The following is a 17,639-nucleotide window of genomic DNA, read 5'->3' on the forward strand; positions in this document are numbered from 1 at the left end:
CATTGTCTCTCTAGTATTATGTAGTTATTGATGATGTCTCAGGAAAGCAAAGGATAAGCTACAAATATTGGGTCAAAGATTGTCTACAACTCATGCAAAAACCAAATTGTGATTCTCGGATTTAAACTGCAGTCTTCTATTTAAATAAGCATGTCTCCTAGCTCTGGCTTCCCTGGTTCCCCTTATTCTAGAGAATTCATTTAATTGGACTGTTGGATGAAGAGAAGTATGTGGTTAAATATTCTAAAGAAGTGAAGAAATACTAAAATTTCTCCAACTAAATTCTCATATTCTAGAACAAAGAAAGTGGCATATTATTTGGTTTAAAATATTTTAATTAGAGAGATGTTTGGCACAGGGGTTAAGACACAGCTTGTGACACTGACATCCCATAGTAGAATGTGTGGTTTGAGTCCTGACTGATTCTGATCCAGTTTCCTCTAATTCACAAAATGAGGGGCAGCAGATGATGACTGAATTACTTGGGCCCCTACAACCCTTGTGGAAGATGTGGATGGAGTTGCTGGCTCCTGGCTTCTGTCTGGTTTATCTCAGGCTGTTGTGGGAACTGGGGAGAATAAACCAGTGGATGGAAGATCTCTGTGACCCTCTGACTTTAAAAATTAAATAAATACAAGTTTAAATAGTTTAGTATAACGTGGTTTAGGAAAGAAAATTTGCTCATTTATTTTATCATGGGAATCTGAGGTCCTAAGAAAATATAACTTATGGAAAATTCATATGGGTTTTGTGTTTATGAATTTCAATTTCCCACTTCATCACTCCTTTCCTATCTGTCCTTGGTCCAGGTTTTTATACTTCTATCCTCAGCTGCAGCTGAACTCCTTCTTTGCTCTGCATTTACTTTACATCAAATAACTTCATTCATTTAAAAAATCAGGAGCAGAATAAAGCAGAGCTTATTTTTAACTTGTGTCACATTTTTGATCCACATTGTCCATGGCTAGAGTATATCTCCACCCATATTAAAAGCGTTGAGACACATGCAAGAGCCAAAACAACTTGGAAAAGGGATTCAACTTCTGTACCTTCTAGTTGTGTAACACTGGGCAATTTATTTTTAATATTTGAATGAGTACTGTGGAGTATGAATAAATTATAGTATCTATTTTATGTTAGTGGTATGAAGATAAATAAAATAGCACATGACAAGCACTTAGTATAACATCTGGCATGTTACCAGCAGGAATAAATAAATATGACTTATTAAAACACATTCCTTTCTGACTCCTGTAAAACTGAACACTTTATAATGTAAACTAAAATTATTATTTAACTGGACAAGAGAAGATGATGAGAAGAAGGGAACCCAATTTGATAAAATAGAAATGCAACTAGAAAGCAAAGAAGAAAATACGAATGCTCTTATTGTATTAATCCTAGAGAAAATGTTCTCAACAACAGAAACAGATCTCTTTAAAAACCAATGACAGTCCATGTAAACAGGGGCTCCTGGCTTCTGTGGGTGGGGCAGCTGTTAGAATCTGTCCTTTTTTCTTTGGCAGCCTGATATGCCTGGATAAATCTATATTCAAATATGTTCATCTGTGCTGTTCTTGGAAAATACAAGCAGAGGCATATTAGCTTATGCCTATTGATACAACATGTCCTATCTATTTAATTCAACAAAATAAAATCAACAATAGGAATCTTGTTTGATGTTGATGTTTACAAGTAATGTAAATCTCAAAATCAGTAAAACATTGTTTTCCTCATATTAAAGCATAATGGGGTGCTTTAATTGTTGCTTTGACATTTTAAGACACAGGTCATATGCTTAAATGACACCTTTGAAATTACAGCTGTCAAGAGATCCTTTCCAACATAACATAACATGACATTTTAACTACTACCAGAAGCTATTTTGATAGCTATTTTGATAGAGCATAATAGTAACTAGAATAAACTTGCTTTGGATTTATGCATAACAATGACAAATCAGCTGTCACTAGTTCAATGAAGTTCTTATTTTAGCAAAGCCTTCCAGAGAATGCTCTCTCTTTGTCTCTCAAACACCTGAATATTTTGAACACTTTTTTTTCAAAAGGTCGAATGATTATTATTATTTTTAAATATCGAATCTTAAACAGTTGAAACAGAATTCCTTACCTCAAAGTCATATTTGTAGGCAAATATCAAGCTTAAGGCCTGCATCCAATCCAGTCTGATACCAACAATGATTTAATCATGCCATCTACCATTCTATTTCCTTCTCAAATTAGCTGCCTAAATGATCCCAATCTTCTGGCCTTTCCTGTGTTAGTTAGAAAATTATTCTGCTTTCCCTTTGTTTCAGTCATGTGAGAAATAGCAACATATTTCTACATAATCTTTTGCACTAGAATTGTTTCACTTAAGCTTTTACCGGAATTTTCTTATAACTTTTTTTGTTTTAAAAGTTAACACTTTTTAACATTTTGACATATTTACTTCATATGCAGAAATTATATACATACACATATATACTATTTCTTCTTGAGAGATATTAATATCACAAAGTGATGGTTTATGATAATGATCATAATGTGGGAAAAATTATGATGGTTACACTAGATAATCATGCACATACTAAAGTGTGTGTTATTCACAGAGAGGTGTAATTCCTTAATTGTTGACTTCAACTTTTTGTTTGTTTTGGTCATTTTTCTGCATAGGGCTGCTTTTATCGATCTGGGATCCTCTACCTCCTTAGTTGTGTATCTTGGTCAAATGAAATAATTGAACATAGCTTCAAGAATCTACTTTCTATCTGATGAGAGTTGGATAACCATGAACAACACTGTGGCAATTTATCTTTGGAAATTATTTCCCAACATGGCTTCTGAACCTAGCTAAAATGCTTAATATCAGAGATACTTCTAGAGTGAAAATAAGGGCATCTGATGGAACCATTCCTATTAAATTCTTGTTCAACTAATGTCAAGCAGATCTCTGAAGGTTCACACATAAATGCTTGATTCTCTGATAAACCTGGAAAGAGCAGCCTGAGATACTCATCTAGATGGGTAGTTGCCAAAGGGAGCAAGAGTGAGAGGTAAAAAGGAAAACAAAATTCACGAACTTCACAATTTTGTCCTTTGTCAGCCACCATAGTAAATGAGCATGATGAGTCTGTCTTGGCATTGATTGATTGCAGACACAGTCAAACATACAGGCTACTGTTGCTGAAAGATTGTGGAGTATACACAGGCCACAGGTAATAACGTCAAAGTGGGAGATGAATTGTAGAGCTTGAGGATTGTTCTTTACAAATACATTTTCACTCATAAAATATACACTTCTCTTTTGAAAGCAGATCAAAATCAGTAAATGTATTCTACATGAAATGTTTTCCAGAGCCTGGTCATTCTCATATTAAATGTCAAAATTAGACTAAAATAAATGCATAGCTACATTAGTTGGTTTGCACAACTTCAAGCATGAATGTACTCCCATATATTTCTAAAGAATTATTATTGATCTTATAGTTAATATATTCTGAAAATAAATGTTGGTTTCTTTTTTTTCCTTTAAACAAATCCAATAATCTAAAGATATGTAGGGCTTGATCAATGCATCCACATCTGCCTTTTAATTAAAAAAAAAAAGTGGAAGGAATAGTAGGTTCTTTTCAGAAATAATTACTTAATAAGGGAAATACTTTCAAAAATAATTAGAATTTATCCTCACAAGGTAAGGAAGATCCTGAGAATCTTGGAAATTAAGGCACCTGTGTCAAATTACTTCTGTAATAAAATTTGCAATCAAACTAAAATTACAATGAACATAAGGTTCTCTGGTTATAAGCTTGCATTCCTTAGCACTCCTGCAAACTACGTTGCTATTTTGAGCAAAAGTGTTTCTAAATCACTTCCTAGACTAGATAACTTTTGTTTGCCTTCCTCTTCAAAAATTGAAAAACACTATATGTGTGTGTGTGAGTGTGTGTGTGTGTGTGTGTGGCATAAAAGGCTTACTGAAAGAGCACAATGGATTTAAATTGTTGCTATCTGTCACTAAAAAAAGCCAGTATGATTGCTGTTGCTATTATTACATTAGTTCATAGGCAAAGGACTTATAATAAACTTCAAGAGAGCACATTCTAGCAAACTAAAGGTGCCTTTTTATAAAGGAAACACTTGACAAAGGAGGTAAGTGATTTTCCTAAAGTTAGGTAGTTATAAAAGCCTTATGAATTTCTGATCTTCATCCTTATTGGAAGAAGTGTCAGCCCTGTGTCCTAAAATGTCCAATATTTTATTTCTTAATTTCAAAATCAGATTTTCTTCCTGACATGGATTACTTTTCCTGGTTGAAAATTTCTGCCAATCTTAGTGGTTTTGCTTAGAAAGCTCGGACTTGGGGATGTCTTATTGAACAAGGGGGGATTTGAAAGGAAGTGTCCTAATACTTTATTTCCAGACAGACGTTTTTCCTTATGAATTTTCCCTCACACAGTGGAGGCGCTCTCAGCCTAATGGTTAGAAAAGGAAGGCTTGGTGCAATCAATTAGTACCTAAATAAAGTATGTACAGTCACACACATGTGCTAGATCAACGTGTACACTAGGGGCTGGCACTGTGGCTTAGTGAGTAAAGTTGCCACCTGCCACACCAGCTTCCCATATGGGCAACAGTTCATGTCCCAGCTTTTCCATTGCTGATCCAACTGCCTTTAACAACCTGGGAGAGCAGCAGAAGATGGTCCAAGTACTTGGGCCCCTGCGACTCATTTGGGAGATGAAACTCCTGGCTTTGACCCGACCCAGCCATGGTCATTGTGGCCATTTGGAGAGTGAACCAGCAGATAGAAGATCAAGATCTCTTTCTCTCTCTCTCTCTTTCTCTCTCTCCCACTTTCAAATAATTAAATAAATCTTTTTAAAAAGTGTATCTGGTTGTTACAGCCATATTGGGAGTGAATCAGCAATGGCAGAATTCTCTCTCTGCCTCTCCTTCTCTCTTAGTACAACTTTGACTTTCAATTAAATAAATCTTAAAAAAGGGGAAGATATTTCTTATCCATAGAAGAAAAAGGTATGCAAACTCATGTTGCTTCATTTTTCCCTGTCCAATGAGGGAAGTAAGACTAGGTAACTTCTAAGAGTGCTTCCCCACTTATGATTCAAGTCTTGGCTACAAAACACTAGAGTTCTTGTCTTTTCTGTTACTCTGATAGTTTGGTTTGAATCCACAATAAGGCCGTGTAGAGAGAATGATATTAAGCTTCATCACAACTCAAGAGAAGTCCTAATCACTATCACTACACCTACCTTTTCTGTCAAATTTATGTAATCCTCCCAGCCCTTGGTGGCACTGAATTTACAAAGAAGGTGGAAAACACAGGTGTCTGCTTCTTAAACTAACAACTTTTCTATTCCAGCACAATGACTTTATTTCTTATTTTAATCTCTCCCTTTCAAAAACAACAGTGAAATCCAAAGACATTTAAACATGTGATATGTGAAGTGTAAATCTAAACAATAATTGCCAATTCCATGAGTGATCAATCCCATAGGATGTTAAGCATTTGGACTGAGAGTATGTGAGTTTTCTGATTTGTGAGTTTGTATAATTGGAAGAGGGTTGGATATAAAAGATATAAAACAGCAGAAATGTAAGGCCAACCATCACAGTAACTAGAATGTCAAGGAATGAATGAACAAATGAGAAAACAATTAAACTACAATTCATCTCCTCTTATATATAATTTTATGACTACATGTTGTGGTATTTAAAGTATTTGAGGAAGCTGACATGTGGTATGTGTGTGCTTTATAACCTTATTCAACTAAGCTCTCTCTTCTTAATTAATTGCTACATCCTCCTTTGATCCTAATCCTTTAATAAGACAAATTAAAGATTGTATTCAATCCCTTTCCATTTATTATTAACTTGAAATTGAAGTCACAGACACTTGACACATTCTTTGGGGAAATACTCGGTCTGTAACACAGTGTTTGCACAGCGTCTGGTAATCAATAAGAATAATCAGAATAACAGCAGCAATGCTAGGCGCTACACTAAACACCTGCAGTGTATTATTGCTCTTATATTATACCTATAACACAAATAGCATGAGAAATTATGTTAATCTACCAAGTTCCAAAATTAGTGAATTGAAAAGCCAGAACTTAAATGAAAGGGTTTGTTGCTAAAATTCCTGCTTTAATAAATGAACAAGTGCATGACAAAAGGTACAGAACTCTGCTGTGGCTTTATACTGGAAGAAGATGGACAGAGTTGTGTAGGGGGTATTTAATTTAGTGAGTGACAAACTATATGCTTTTTGTTGTGTCAAACTCTTAAGGACCCCAAAGTATCACTAAATGAGTAACAAGGAATTAGAGCAAGTGAGTCACTAAAACAAGGACACTAGAATCAAGATTGAAGAAAGGAGTTCAAGAGAAATATATAGGCACTATATACAAATCCTTTCTGCCTGGCAAAACCAAGTCATTCGTTTTTTCTAATTATTCTAAATTCATACATCAAGTGAAACATTATGCTGAACATAAGGGCATCTATTGCAACAAAGATCCGTGGCATCCCGTAGCACCTTGGAGCCATCACATTGCTCAATTATATTGTGCTATACATGCACAAATGGTGCAGTTAAGAGAAGGTTCCTGAAGTCAATGTGAATAAACCAGCTCTTCCCAAGAAATGTTCCTTCTCCCTCCCCACACCCTTCTTTCTTTCCTTTCCTCTTCTCTTTTCTTTCTCTCCTCTTTCCTCCCTCTTGGTTCTCTTAATTTCTTTCTTAATCCCTTCAAATGTTAAATAACAATCACAAGCCATATTTTTGGCAATATATTTTTACTTATTTATTTATTTAGTTAGTTTTGACAGGCAGAGTGGAGAGTGAGAGAGAGAGAGACAGAGAGAAAGGTCCTCCTTTTCTGTTGGTTCACCCCTCAATGGCTGCTGCAGCCAGCGTGTTGTGACCAGGGCAACAGCACAATGCGCGGATCCTCCGAAGCCAGGAGCCAGGTGCTTCCTCCTGGTCTCCCATGCGGGTGCAGAGCCCAAGCACTTGGGCCATCCTCCACTGCACTCCTGGGCCACACCAGAGAACTGGACTGGAAGAGGAGCAACTGGGACAGAATCCGGTGCCCGACCAGGACTAGAACCCAGGGTGCCGGCGCCGCAGGTGGAGGATTAGCCTATTGAGCCGCAGCACAGGCTATATTTTTTATTTTTAATAATGTAAAAAGAAAGATTTCCTAGGTACAGTTCTAAGAAGATAACCATACTTCCCTCTCTCAATTTATCCCTTACTCAATCCCCCTCCTTCCTTTTTTCCTTCAATTTTTGCAAAGACATAGTTTCAGTCCACTGTATAGTCACAGGCTTCATTAATCACTAACCAGACTATTCAACAAGTAAAAAGTAGGAAGACCACAGTACCACAGGAGTATAAACAAGGGCTAAAATCAGCAATTATATCACTAGATGTCCATTTCATTCCTATACAGTCTTTTAATATTCTATATTAAATGCCACATATCAAAGAAAACATAAGGTATTTGTCTTTTTGGGACTTGCTTATTTCACTAAGAAAAAAAGTTTATAGTTGAAATTTATATATTTCAAAGCCAATATTTTAACCAAGATGAGATATTTCACAAAGTATCACGTTGAAATGATTGATAATGACTATAGGTATAATTAGTCACTAATTATTTGATTAAATGACTGAAAAAGAGTCACTGTTAATTACATTTTGTACATTGGCAAATAAGTTCACTGCATTTGAACGTTCTTAAAATACAAAAGATGGGTCACCAACTGAAGTTTAAGTAAAAACCACTCAGTTGATTTTTGGACAAAATGACCATTTTCCATCATTCTGACTCATGTATGTATGGGTGTCAGGTCTTTGAGGAAAAAAGCTGGGTGTGCCAAATTCATTTGTTTCTAGAAGACAATCTAAGAAGTTTAAAAGGTAAGCCCCTTATCTCTGCCTTCTTTATTATCAACAACTATAGAGTGTAAAAGTCATGGAAAATAGTTTAGAATACTACTGACTGACTGGTTAATTTATGTATCAGAGTGAAACTCTTTCATCTGAAGAATACAGTCTGAAGATCATCACCAGAGCAATTTGGAGAGTTTCTTTACACAGAAGGAAAATTCAGAGTGTAAAAAATTCAGGAAAAAAAACTTCAGATTCTCAATTGAGCTGATCTTTTCTCTCTACTCCTCCCTTTACATTTCCATACAACATAATAGTCATCTACCATCTATGTATGAGAACTTCCAGATCCACTCTGCCCTCATTAAATCACAATAAAACTCAAATGCCCCCATGCAGTTATCAAACTGACAAACATAAGAAGTCTCTAAGCAGCAATGGAGACAAAAAATCTCCTTGGCATTTTCGTTTATGTATTTTACTTTTTTTCACCTCCTCCAGAAGTCGGCATGATATTTTGAACTGCAGAACTACTGTGCCATTTGCAAAATGTCTGATACAGCTTTTTTATTTTTAAAGAATTCCAACTAAAGCTAATGTACGCTGAGATCCCATATATTGCTACCCTCTTAAGGCATTTGAATGTGCAATTATCATCCACAATACCATAATAAGAGAGGAATAAAGACAGATTACCTGGGGTTAAGAGGATGACTGACATAGTGATGAGTGAGCATACAACTAAAATCACCAGCAGGGCAATAGCAATTCCCTTCCAGTTTCTCTGTGGAGGGCTGTTACTTCCCAGTTCCTACCAAGACAGAAAAAAAAATCCATAATTATACATGCTCCAAGAGAAACATATTCATAACGGAATGATTCAGCACATGGCACAATCACAGTGTGAAAGCTGATTAGAGTTTGTTCCTCTTTGGTAGCTCATTTAATTATTCAAAGGTGCATATTTTATAAATGACTACCTTTTGGGGGGCAATCTTATTTCTCTATGAGATAAAGCAGTAGAGCTTTATGACTGCCATCCAAAATGTAGACAGGGTTAAATGCCTTGACTGAAAATACCAGGATTATTGCCAACATACTCTGCAAAATAATTATGGGAAAAAAAGTGCATCTGTTCGCATATGTTCTTGTCACAATGGAGCCTCCAATAAATATTTGAACACAGATTTGCTTGAATCACGTAAAACTACTTCTGTAACTGGTCAGGGGAAAAGAACAGAATTGGGAAATTCATTCAGAATTCCCCTTACTGCAGATCACTGCATATTTGTCCACATAGTGGGACCTTTTTAGACAGTTTCCTCACCAGTCATAAAAGCAATAAAATATCCACCAATGGTTCACAATATTCTCTCACTGGGCAATATGCATGATACTGGCAAGGAGATGAAAGTGAAGGAGCAAGAGAAACTTGGACATCTCTCACAATGCCTATATTGAAACTAGTCTTTTTTTTTTTCACATTTTCTGTGCTCTAGTCAGTCAACTCAAAATGTGTGAGCATCATACAAGAGCCACAGAACACACCAGATTGAAATGTATGCCAGTTTTTCTTTGCAATAAAGTTTATAAAATACACCCCTCATTTCTTTCTTCCAATCCCATTACTCAACCTCTTTCCTTCCTTTCCCAATACAATCTTTATTCAGAAAAAGCTTACTTCAAGAATAATGAAGCAAAATATGAAGGTGTCTATACACTAGGTATGCAAAATCACCCTAGTATAATTGTTTTAAACAGAATTAAACAGAATAACAATTGTTTAGTTAATTATAAATGGGTTCCTGTGACTCACAGATTAAAACATTAATTTTCTCCCTGATTTTGGCATTGAATTCGGCCATAAATGCATTCGAGTTTTAAATATCAAGGCTCTAAGTAAATGGAACCCAAAATGCACAGAGGGTGCTTTGTTGCTTTTCCCATTTGCCTTCTCCAGACAGCTGCATGTGTCATTTTGATGACCCAAATGCAGCAGAAGTCAATTCCAATCAGTTTTTTTAAATTAGTCTCTCTACACCCCCTCCAATAATTCTTGTTATCTGACACTTGCTCTTGTACTTTAGTTAGAATTTCCATCCCTATTTGCCACATAAATCAAGACAGTGCTCTTCCAAATGATTAATTTAGAGAAGCAACATCATCAAGATGAGCAAAAGTTGCCCCAGTACCTTTTCCAAATGTAGTGTTCCTGCAAGGTTCTTGGTGAATTCCTTCACGGAATGTGTGTGCTGTGGTGAACAGGGATTTCCTATAATTATACCCTACTTCAAGGCTCCTCCGAAGCCAGAGCCACAGAAGTAGGCAGGCCACAGCTAAAATCAAAGCCTTCAATAGTTCTGAACGTTGTGGAACACTGAACTCGAGAACGAAGAGAGTGAAAGGAAAGTCAGTAACCACCCGCAAGTGGATGCCTATGTCGAGGATCATAAACACGTTCATATCTGGAACCTGGAAGGGTCATGAGCAGCCATTATACTTCTTAGTGCACAGGAAAGGAAATGGAACATGGATTCAGAAATTTTAGCTTTTGATTTAGTAAAAGAATCCAGGATAAATTTTGAATTCAAATTGACTGACTGCGATCTGCATTCAGGGTCACTTTAAAGGTAAACTTTGAGAAAAATGACTTCAGATTGTTGCTCACTGTTTGAGCATGATAGGACCATGTAATGTTTACCAACATTCTCTAACACAGAATGACAACTTAGGTGTCTTTCTATGCGCCTAGTATTGTACTGGGTGTTACGTTTGTAATAACACATAATCCCCCTGATATTCAGGTGAGATGACTAAAATTTTGACATATTTGCACAAGACAAAAAATGCAATTTAGAGAAATAAGTGGCAAATTCATATATTGTCAATAAGTAAGAGACTTGGGGTCCAGTTTGACTAAGTTTCATATTAACCATTTTAATATGCCACTTTTAAAGATAAACACTTATACAACAAGTGAATTAAGGAATCAAAATCAGTGTATTACTTGGACTCATATCTAATATAATTGTACATTAACGTTATTTTTCTGTTCATAAAGCACATAAGAACGTGAGACTCCTCTAAGATGATTCAACAGGGGTTGACATTGTGGCATAGCAGGTAAATCTGCCATCTATGATGCTGTCATCCCATATGGGCACTGGCTAGTGTCCCATGTACTTCATTTCCAATTCAGCTCTGTGTTAATGGCCTAGAAAAGCAGCTGAAGATCACCTGAGGGTTTGGGCTCCTGACACCCATGTTGGAAACTCAAAGAAACCCCTGGCTCCTGGCTTCATTCTGGCTCAACCCTAGCCATGGCAGCCATCTGAGGAGTAAACCAGACAATCTCTCTTATAACTGCGACTTTCAAAAGATTAATTAATCTTTAAATAAGTAAATAATAAATAAATAAATAAAGACTCAACAATGCCCACAGCATCTAAAAAACCCTGTTTAGGGAGTACTAACTTAACGAACTCCTTTGACTGATAACACTCGCCATTCGATCTACCTTACATTCTCTTCAATAATAATATCCCCAAAGCGTGGTTTTGCTTATGCCACCTTATAGTCCAAAGTCCTTTAATTTCCCTTCACTACCTAAAGAATAAAATAAAAGTGCATGGGTCTAGAAAAATAAAAATACCTGTTTATATTCAAGCTCCAGTCTCCTCACCCAGCATGATGTTCTTTAGAGAAAAAGCCTTGTATCACATACAATGAAGATCATTTCTCAAGTTCCCTCAGGTACTTCAACACTGACCTCACCATTTCCTTCCTAATTCGTCCTTCAACCCCTTCCATACACATCCCATTTTTCTTCATCTTATTTTTGCTGTTGTTATTATTGTTGTTGTTAATATTTATTGTATTTAGAGGCCGGCACAGTGGCGTGGCGGATATAGCTACTGCCTGCAGTGCCAGCATCCCACATGGGTGCGGGCTCAAGTCCACTCCAGCACTCTCCTGCAGCCTGAGAAAGCAGTAGAAGATGGCCCAACTCCTTGGGCCTCTGCACCTCTGTAGGATACCTGGAAGAAGCTCCAGGCTCCTGGTTTTGGATTGGTCCAGCTCCACCATTATGACCATTTGGGGAGTGAATCAGCAGATGGAAGATCTCTCTCTCTCTCTGGCTCTTTGTCTCTGTTACTCTGCCTTTCAAATAAATAATTAAATCGTTAAAAAAAAAGAGATTTATTGTATTTGTTGAGAGGCAGAGTTAGAGACAGAGAGAGAGAGAGACAGATCCTCCATTCTCTGGTTCACTTCCCCAGTGGCCGCAACAGCTGGGGCTGGGCCAGGCCAAAGCAAAGAGCTTCATCTGGGTCTCTCACATAAGTTCAGGGACCCAAACACTTGGGCCATATCATTGTTTTCTCAGACACAGTAGCAGGGAGCTGGATTAGAAATGGGGCATCCAGGAGTTGAGCTAGAATCCATAAGGCATGCCAACTTTGCAGGTGGCGGCTTAATACATTATACCACAATGCCTGCCCTATACATCCAGTTCTTGACACTGTCAGTCATTCAACATCCTGCTCAAATGTATCCCTCTTGAAAGTTTGCTACAGTATTCAATTAAAAAACCCAAAATACATTGTACCAACAGGTTTTAATCCAATTCTGCTATTTAATAGTTATTTGATTATAAACATGTTAAAATTTTTCTGAATCTCATTTGTTAAAAAATTCAAATAATTGGAATAATATTGATGATTAATTTTTAAATATTACAAGGATTAAGATGATATAACTCAAACAGAACCCTTATCTAAGTATAAAATAAGGAAGTTCACACTAAGTAAACTGCCTATGATGTTTCCTTTCAAAATATGTGGAAATACATGTCCACTTTAGGTCATCATATTAGTCTCCTTTCTAATGTTCCTTCCTCAGAGAAACCTTGCCTGACCATCCTCTCTAAAATAAATATGGGGCTTTACAGCAAATCCAAGGAAAAAAAGACAATGAGGTATTGAAATTATGTCTCTAGATGGGATGAATTTTAATAAAAGATTTTTTTCAACCATATTTTACTTTTTGTGAAGTGCTAGGAAGTTTCCTTAAAAAAACCTTTATTCCTGCTTGAAAAGTCAACTTTGTTTTTTAGGCTTAGAATATTAACTTTTTTTCATATTGATTCTCAGTACACCCACTCATTCAAAACCTGAATTCTTCACTTTAACCTTCTGATATGCTTAGCTCTTCACAAACAAAGACACTCCATGTTTTGTGAAATAAAACCAGTGAAATTCCTCAAAGTGGAAATACAGGATTTCAAAACTGAAATCTAGGGATTAGCTAATTCCCTTTATATAATCCTACTTATCGTTGAAGAGCATGTACAGAAATATTTTAGGGTTCTGAATACTGCACTACATGCAATTGGGAATACAAATGAAAATAAGATATATCACCAGTTAGCATAAAGTGTAATGAAGGATTTGCTAATGACCAATATAATATTACATAAATAAGATAAAGTACAAAATATAAAAATTTGCTAGGAAAAATGAGTATTAGTTATTAGTTTCACTATGTTGCTATAAGATATTCATTTTACACATTTAATCAATATTTCATTAAAAAGGGTGCTGTAGGGGCAAGCATTGTCACATAGTAGGCTAAGCCTCTGCTGTGGTGCCACCATCCCATGGGTGCTGTTTGGAGTCCCAGTTGCTCCTCTCTCCATCCAGCTCTCTGCTGTGGCCTGGGAAAGCAGTGATAAATGGAGCAAATGCTTGGGACCCTGTACCCACAAGGGGAACTGGAGGGAGCTCCTGGCTCCTAGATTTGAATTGGCCTACCTCCAGCCACTGCGGCTCTTTGGGGAGTAAGCCAGCAGATGGAAGACCTCTCTATCTCTCCCTCTCTGTCTGTAACTCTACTCAAATAAATAAACAATTCTTTTTTTAAAAAAGGTGCTATAAATGGTGGAATTAGCTAGCTATACAAAATCTGGAGTGAAAGAGCAGTTTTTTAATTTAATTTTTTTAAACTTTTATTTAATAAATATAAATTTCCAAAGTACAGCTTATGGATTACAATGGCTTCCCCCCCCATAACTTCACTCCCACCCGCAACCCTCCCCTTTCCCGCTCCCTCTCCCCTTCCATTTGCATCAAGCTTCATTCTCAATTCTCTTTATATACAGAAAATCAGTTTAGTATATATAAAGTAAAGATTTCAACAGTTTGCACCCACATAGTAACACAAAGTAAAAAATACTGTTGGAGTACTAGTTATAGCATTAAATCACAATGTACAGCACATTAAGGACAGAGATCCTACATGATATTTTTTTAAAAATTGATTAATTTTCTATGTAATATCCAATTTAAAACCAAGTTTTTTTTTTCATTTTCAATTATTTTTATATACGGAAGATCGATTCAGTATATACTAAGTAAGGATTTCATCAGTGTGCACCCACACAGAAACACAAAGTGTAAAAATACTGTTTCAGTACTGGTTATAGCATTACTTCACATTGGACAACACATTAAGGACAGATCCTACATGAGACGAAAGTACACAGTGACTCCTGTTGTTGATTTAACAATTTGACACTCTTGTTTGTGGCGTCAGTAATCTCCCTAGGCTCTAGCCATGAGTTGCCGAGGCTATGGAAGCCTTTAGTGTTTGCCGACTTCGATCTTATTCCGACAGGGTCATAGTCAAAGTGGAAGTTCTCGAAAGAGCAGTTTTTTAAGTGAACAGGTATATAAAAATACATGCTTAGATATCTGGAAGTCTCAACAAAGTATGCATTTTTCCCCTTCAAGCAAAAATAATTGACAAAATTTATGAATGAGAACAGATCAATAAAAATAGAAAAATCTGAGAACGTTTTCAAGAAGCTCCCAAAAGTTAAAGGCCAAAGATTTTTTTCTCCAATAAGTAAATAATTTCTATGCTATCTGATAAATTTTATAACATTTTGAAAAAAGTAAAAAATTAAAATTTTGTTAATATTTTCTTGATACTATATCTGAAAAGATGCTACAAAAATTTTAAAATCAATTACATAATTAAATGCAAATACAAACTTAAGTAAATTAAATGTAGGACTTGTATATTGGCTACTATTAGGAGATACAGTCATAGTTAAGACTATCAATGAAGAACACATAAAATCATAGGGAATATGTGTCATATGTAATTTTCAGTTAATACTCATAGTACCTACACTTTTTAGAATTGATCATGATTCAAAATTTCATTATTTATCTTGCCTCATTGGTAAGTACATGCTTGTAGATGATTACAAGTTACACATTTTTCAAAATTATATTCATTTTAGGGTTGTGCTATTGATCTATATAAAGCATTGTGAATCAGTGATATTGGAAGAAATAGCAGCATGGACCTTACCTGCAAATTTGCTAGAAAAGCAGAGTGTCTTTTGTTGCAGTTTGCCTTACTTTGTTGTTGTTATTTTACTTTGATTGGTTTTACTTGTTTACCATTAATTTATTTATAAATGACATAGCAATTACATCCATTGAATTTTGGTACATATAACTCCCAAATAATTATGATTGTCTGGAACACACACTTAGATGTATTACCTTCAAATTAAAAACAAAACAAAGATGCCAGCTATCCTCAGTATATTATACAGTATTAGTTTATATTTCAAGTGTCATGTTTTAGAGATCTTGGGAGAGGTTATATATATGTAATTCTGGAAACATTTAGGATCAATAGACAAACCATATCATCATTCAAAGAAAAAATAATTTAATCCATGACATCACTGAAGAAGACTGATGACTAAAGCAGAAACAATAGACAACATCATAGACATCTCAATCTGTCCAGCTTATAAAAGACTGCTTAAAAAGTTAAAACGGAACAAGCTTTCTACTCAAGATTGGGAAAACTATTTCACACAGATCACAGGCAGACACTAAGCAAGCTTCCAGTGGACATTTTAAACAAATCGGATTAAGATCCTGGAGCATTAATTGAAGGAATGTAACAGGACAAGGAACATTGTAAGTACAATTCTTAAGCCAAAGCACCATCAAGGCAACAGCTAACAAGAGGTTGAAGTGGTCCAGTCAACCAAAGGAGGGCCCGTCAAGAGCAAATGCCATGGTAACAAGTTTTTAGAGGTGCTCAAGGCATTTTGTTTGTTGACTTTTTGGAGCACCAAAGAACAGTAACATCTGTTTATTGTGAGGATATTTTGAGAAAGTTAGCTCTTTATTATAGAGTCAGTCTGTCTCTACCACAGCAATGCTCCTGCTCACTCCTCTCTTCAAACAAGGGACGTTTTGTAAAGGATGTGGTGGGAAATAATTAGGCATCCACCCTCAGTTCTGATATAGCTCCTTTTAACTTTTTGTCTTCTAGTCATAAAAAAAAAATCTTTGATGGGTACTCACTCTTCTTCAGTTAGTACTGTAAAAAATAGAGTGAGAGGGAAGGGGATGGACAAAGGGGAGAGGGGAGGGAGAGAGAAAGAGAGAGAGAGGGCATGGTTAAATTTCCAGGGTGCTCAATTCTTTAGAGTTGGATGAAATGGCTGGTACAATAACTTAAAAATATGTCTTGAATTTTATGGAGCTTATTTTGAAAAATAAAGCTCATCTTTGTTAATTTTTTTTTCAGTCACACTTTTCCACAACTCCTTATAGCCCCTTTGTATGTGTACACACAGACACACACACACACAAACACATCTTGTTCAGCTTTAAAAATTGAGAAAGTTTTGACAGTCACTACAATATGGAAGAACCATAAACCCATTTTTCTAGGAGAAATAAGAGAGTCACAAAAAATTAATCGTAATAAAGATTAAGAGGGAGTAGGAGGTGGGAAGGGAGTGGTGGTGAGAGGGTCAGTATGGGAGGAAGAACCACTATATTCCTAAAGCTGCACCTATGAAAATTGTATTCATTAAATAAAAACTTTTAAAAAATATGCATTTTTCAAAAAAGGAAAGAGTCAAAAATTTTATTTCACACAGATGAGGTATCCAGCAAAGCCCAATAAACAGACACACAGTGCAGTATTACTGTTCTGGGTCTGAGAGGAAGAGAAAATGAGGGTTTTTTAATAGGTGTTTCAGTTGGAGAAGATGACAAAAGTTCCAAAGAAAGGTGAGGTGATGACAACACAGCATGACATACTAACTTCCATGGAGCTGTACATTTTGAGATGATTAAAATGTTAAATTTGAGGCTGTAAGTATATAGAGAGGTGTATATATATATATATATATATATATATATATATATATATATACATATATATATATGTATATATAGATACAAAACATTAAAATATAAAATAGCTACATTCATGGGTGGGCATTTGTTACAGTGGTTAAGACACTGCTAGAGACATTGACATTCCATAGTGGAGTTCTTGGGTTCGAGCCCCAGCTCAGCTTCCAATTCCAGCTTCCTGCTAATGTGCACTGGAGAGGAGCAACGTTGACAGCTCAAGTACTGGGGTCCCTGCCATGCATCTGGATCCTAAAAGTGGGTTCTAGGCTCCTGGCTTTTACTTGGCCTAACTCTAATAGTTGTTGGCATTTTGGGAGTGACCCAGTAGATGGAAGATTGCAGCCTCTGTCTGATTTCCAAATAAATAACAAATTTAGAAAATTTAAAAATAGCAGTATTGGGAGCCCATATTATGGGGTAGTTGGATAAGCTGCCACCTTCAGCACCAGCATCCCATATCTAAGCACTGGTTCTAGT

General features: G+C 36.0%; 1 protein-coding gene across 2 annotated transcripts in view; it reads right to left on the reverse strand.

The window, feature by feature from the left end:
- Nucleotides 1–17,639, reverse strand: part of DPP10 (dipeptidyl peptidase like 10) — a 791,529-nt gene that overhangs the window by 640,748 nt on the left and 133,142 nt on the right. For both annotated transcript variants that reach the window (XM_062199274.1, XM_062199266.1), the window contains exon 2: nucleotides 8,614–8,728. In XM_062199274.1, coding sequence (XP_062055258.1) covers nucleotides 8,614–8,728 — 115 coding nt within the window. The remainder of the gene's footprint in view (nucleotides 1–8,613; nucleotides 8,729–17,639) is intronic.

Source organism: Lepus europaeus, chromosome 1 (genome assembly GCF_033115175.1).
Source record: "Lepus europaeus isolate LE1 chromosome 1, mLepTim1.pri, whole genome shotgun sequence".
NCBI lineage: Eukaryota > Metazoa > Chordata > Mammalia > Lagomorpha > Leporidae > Lepus > Lepus europaeus.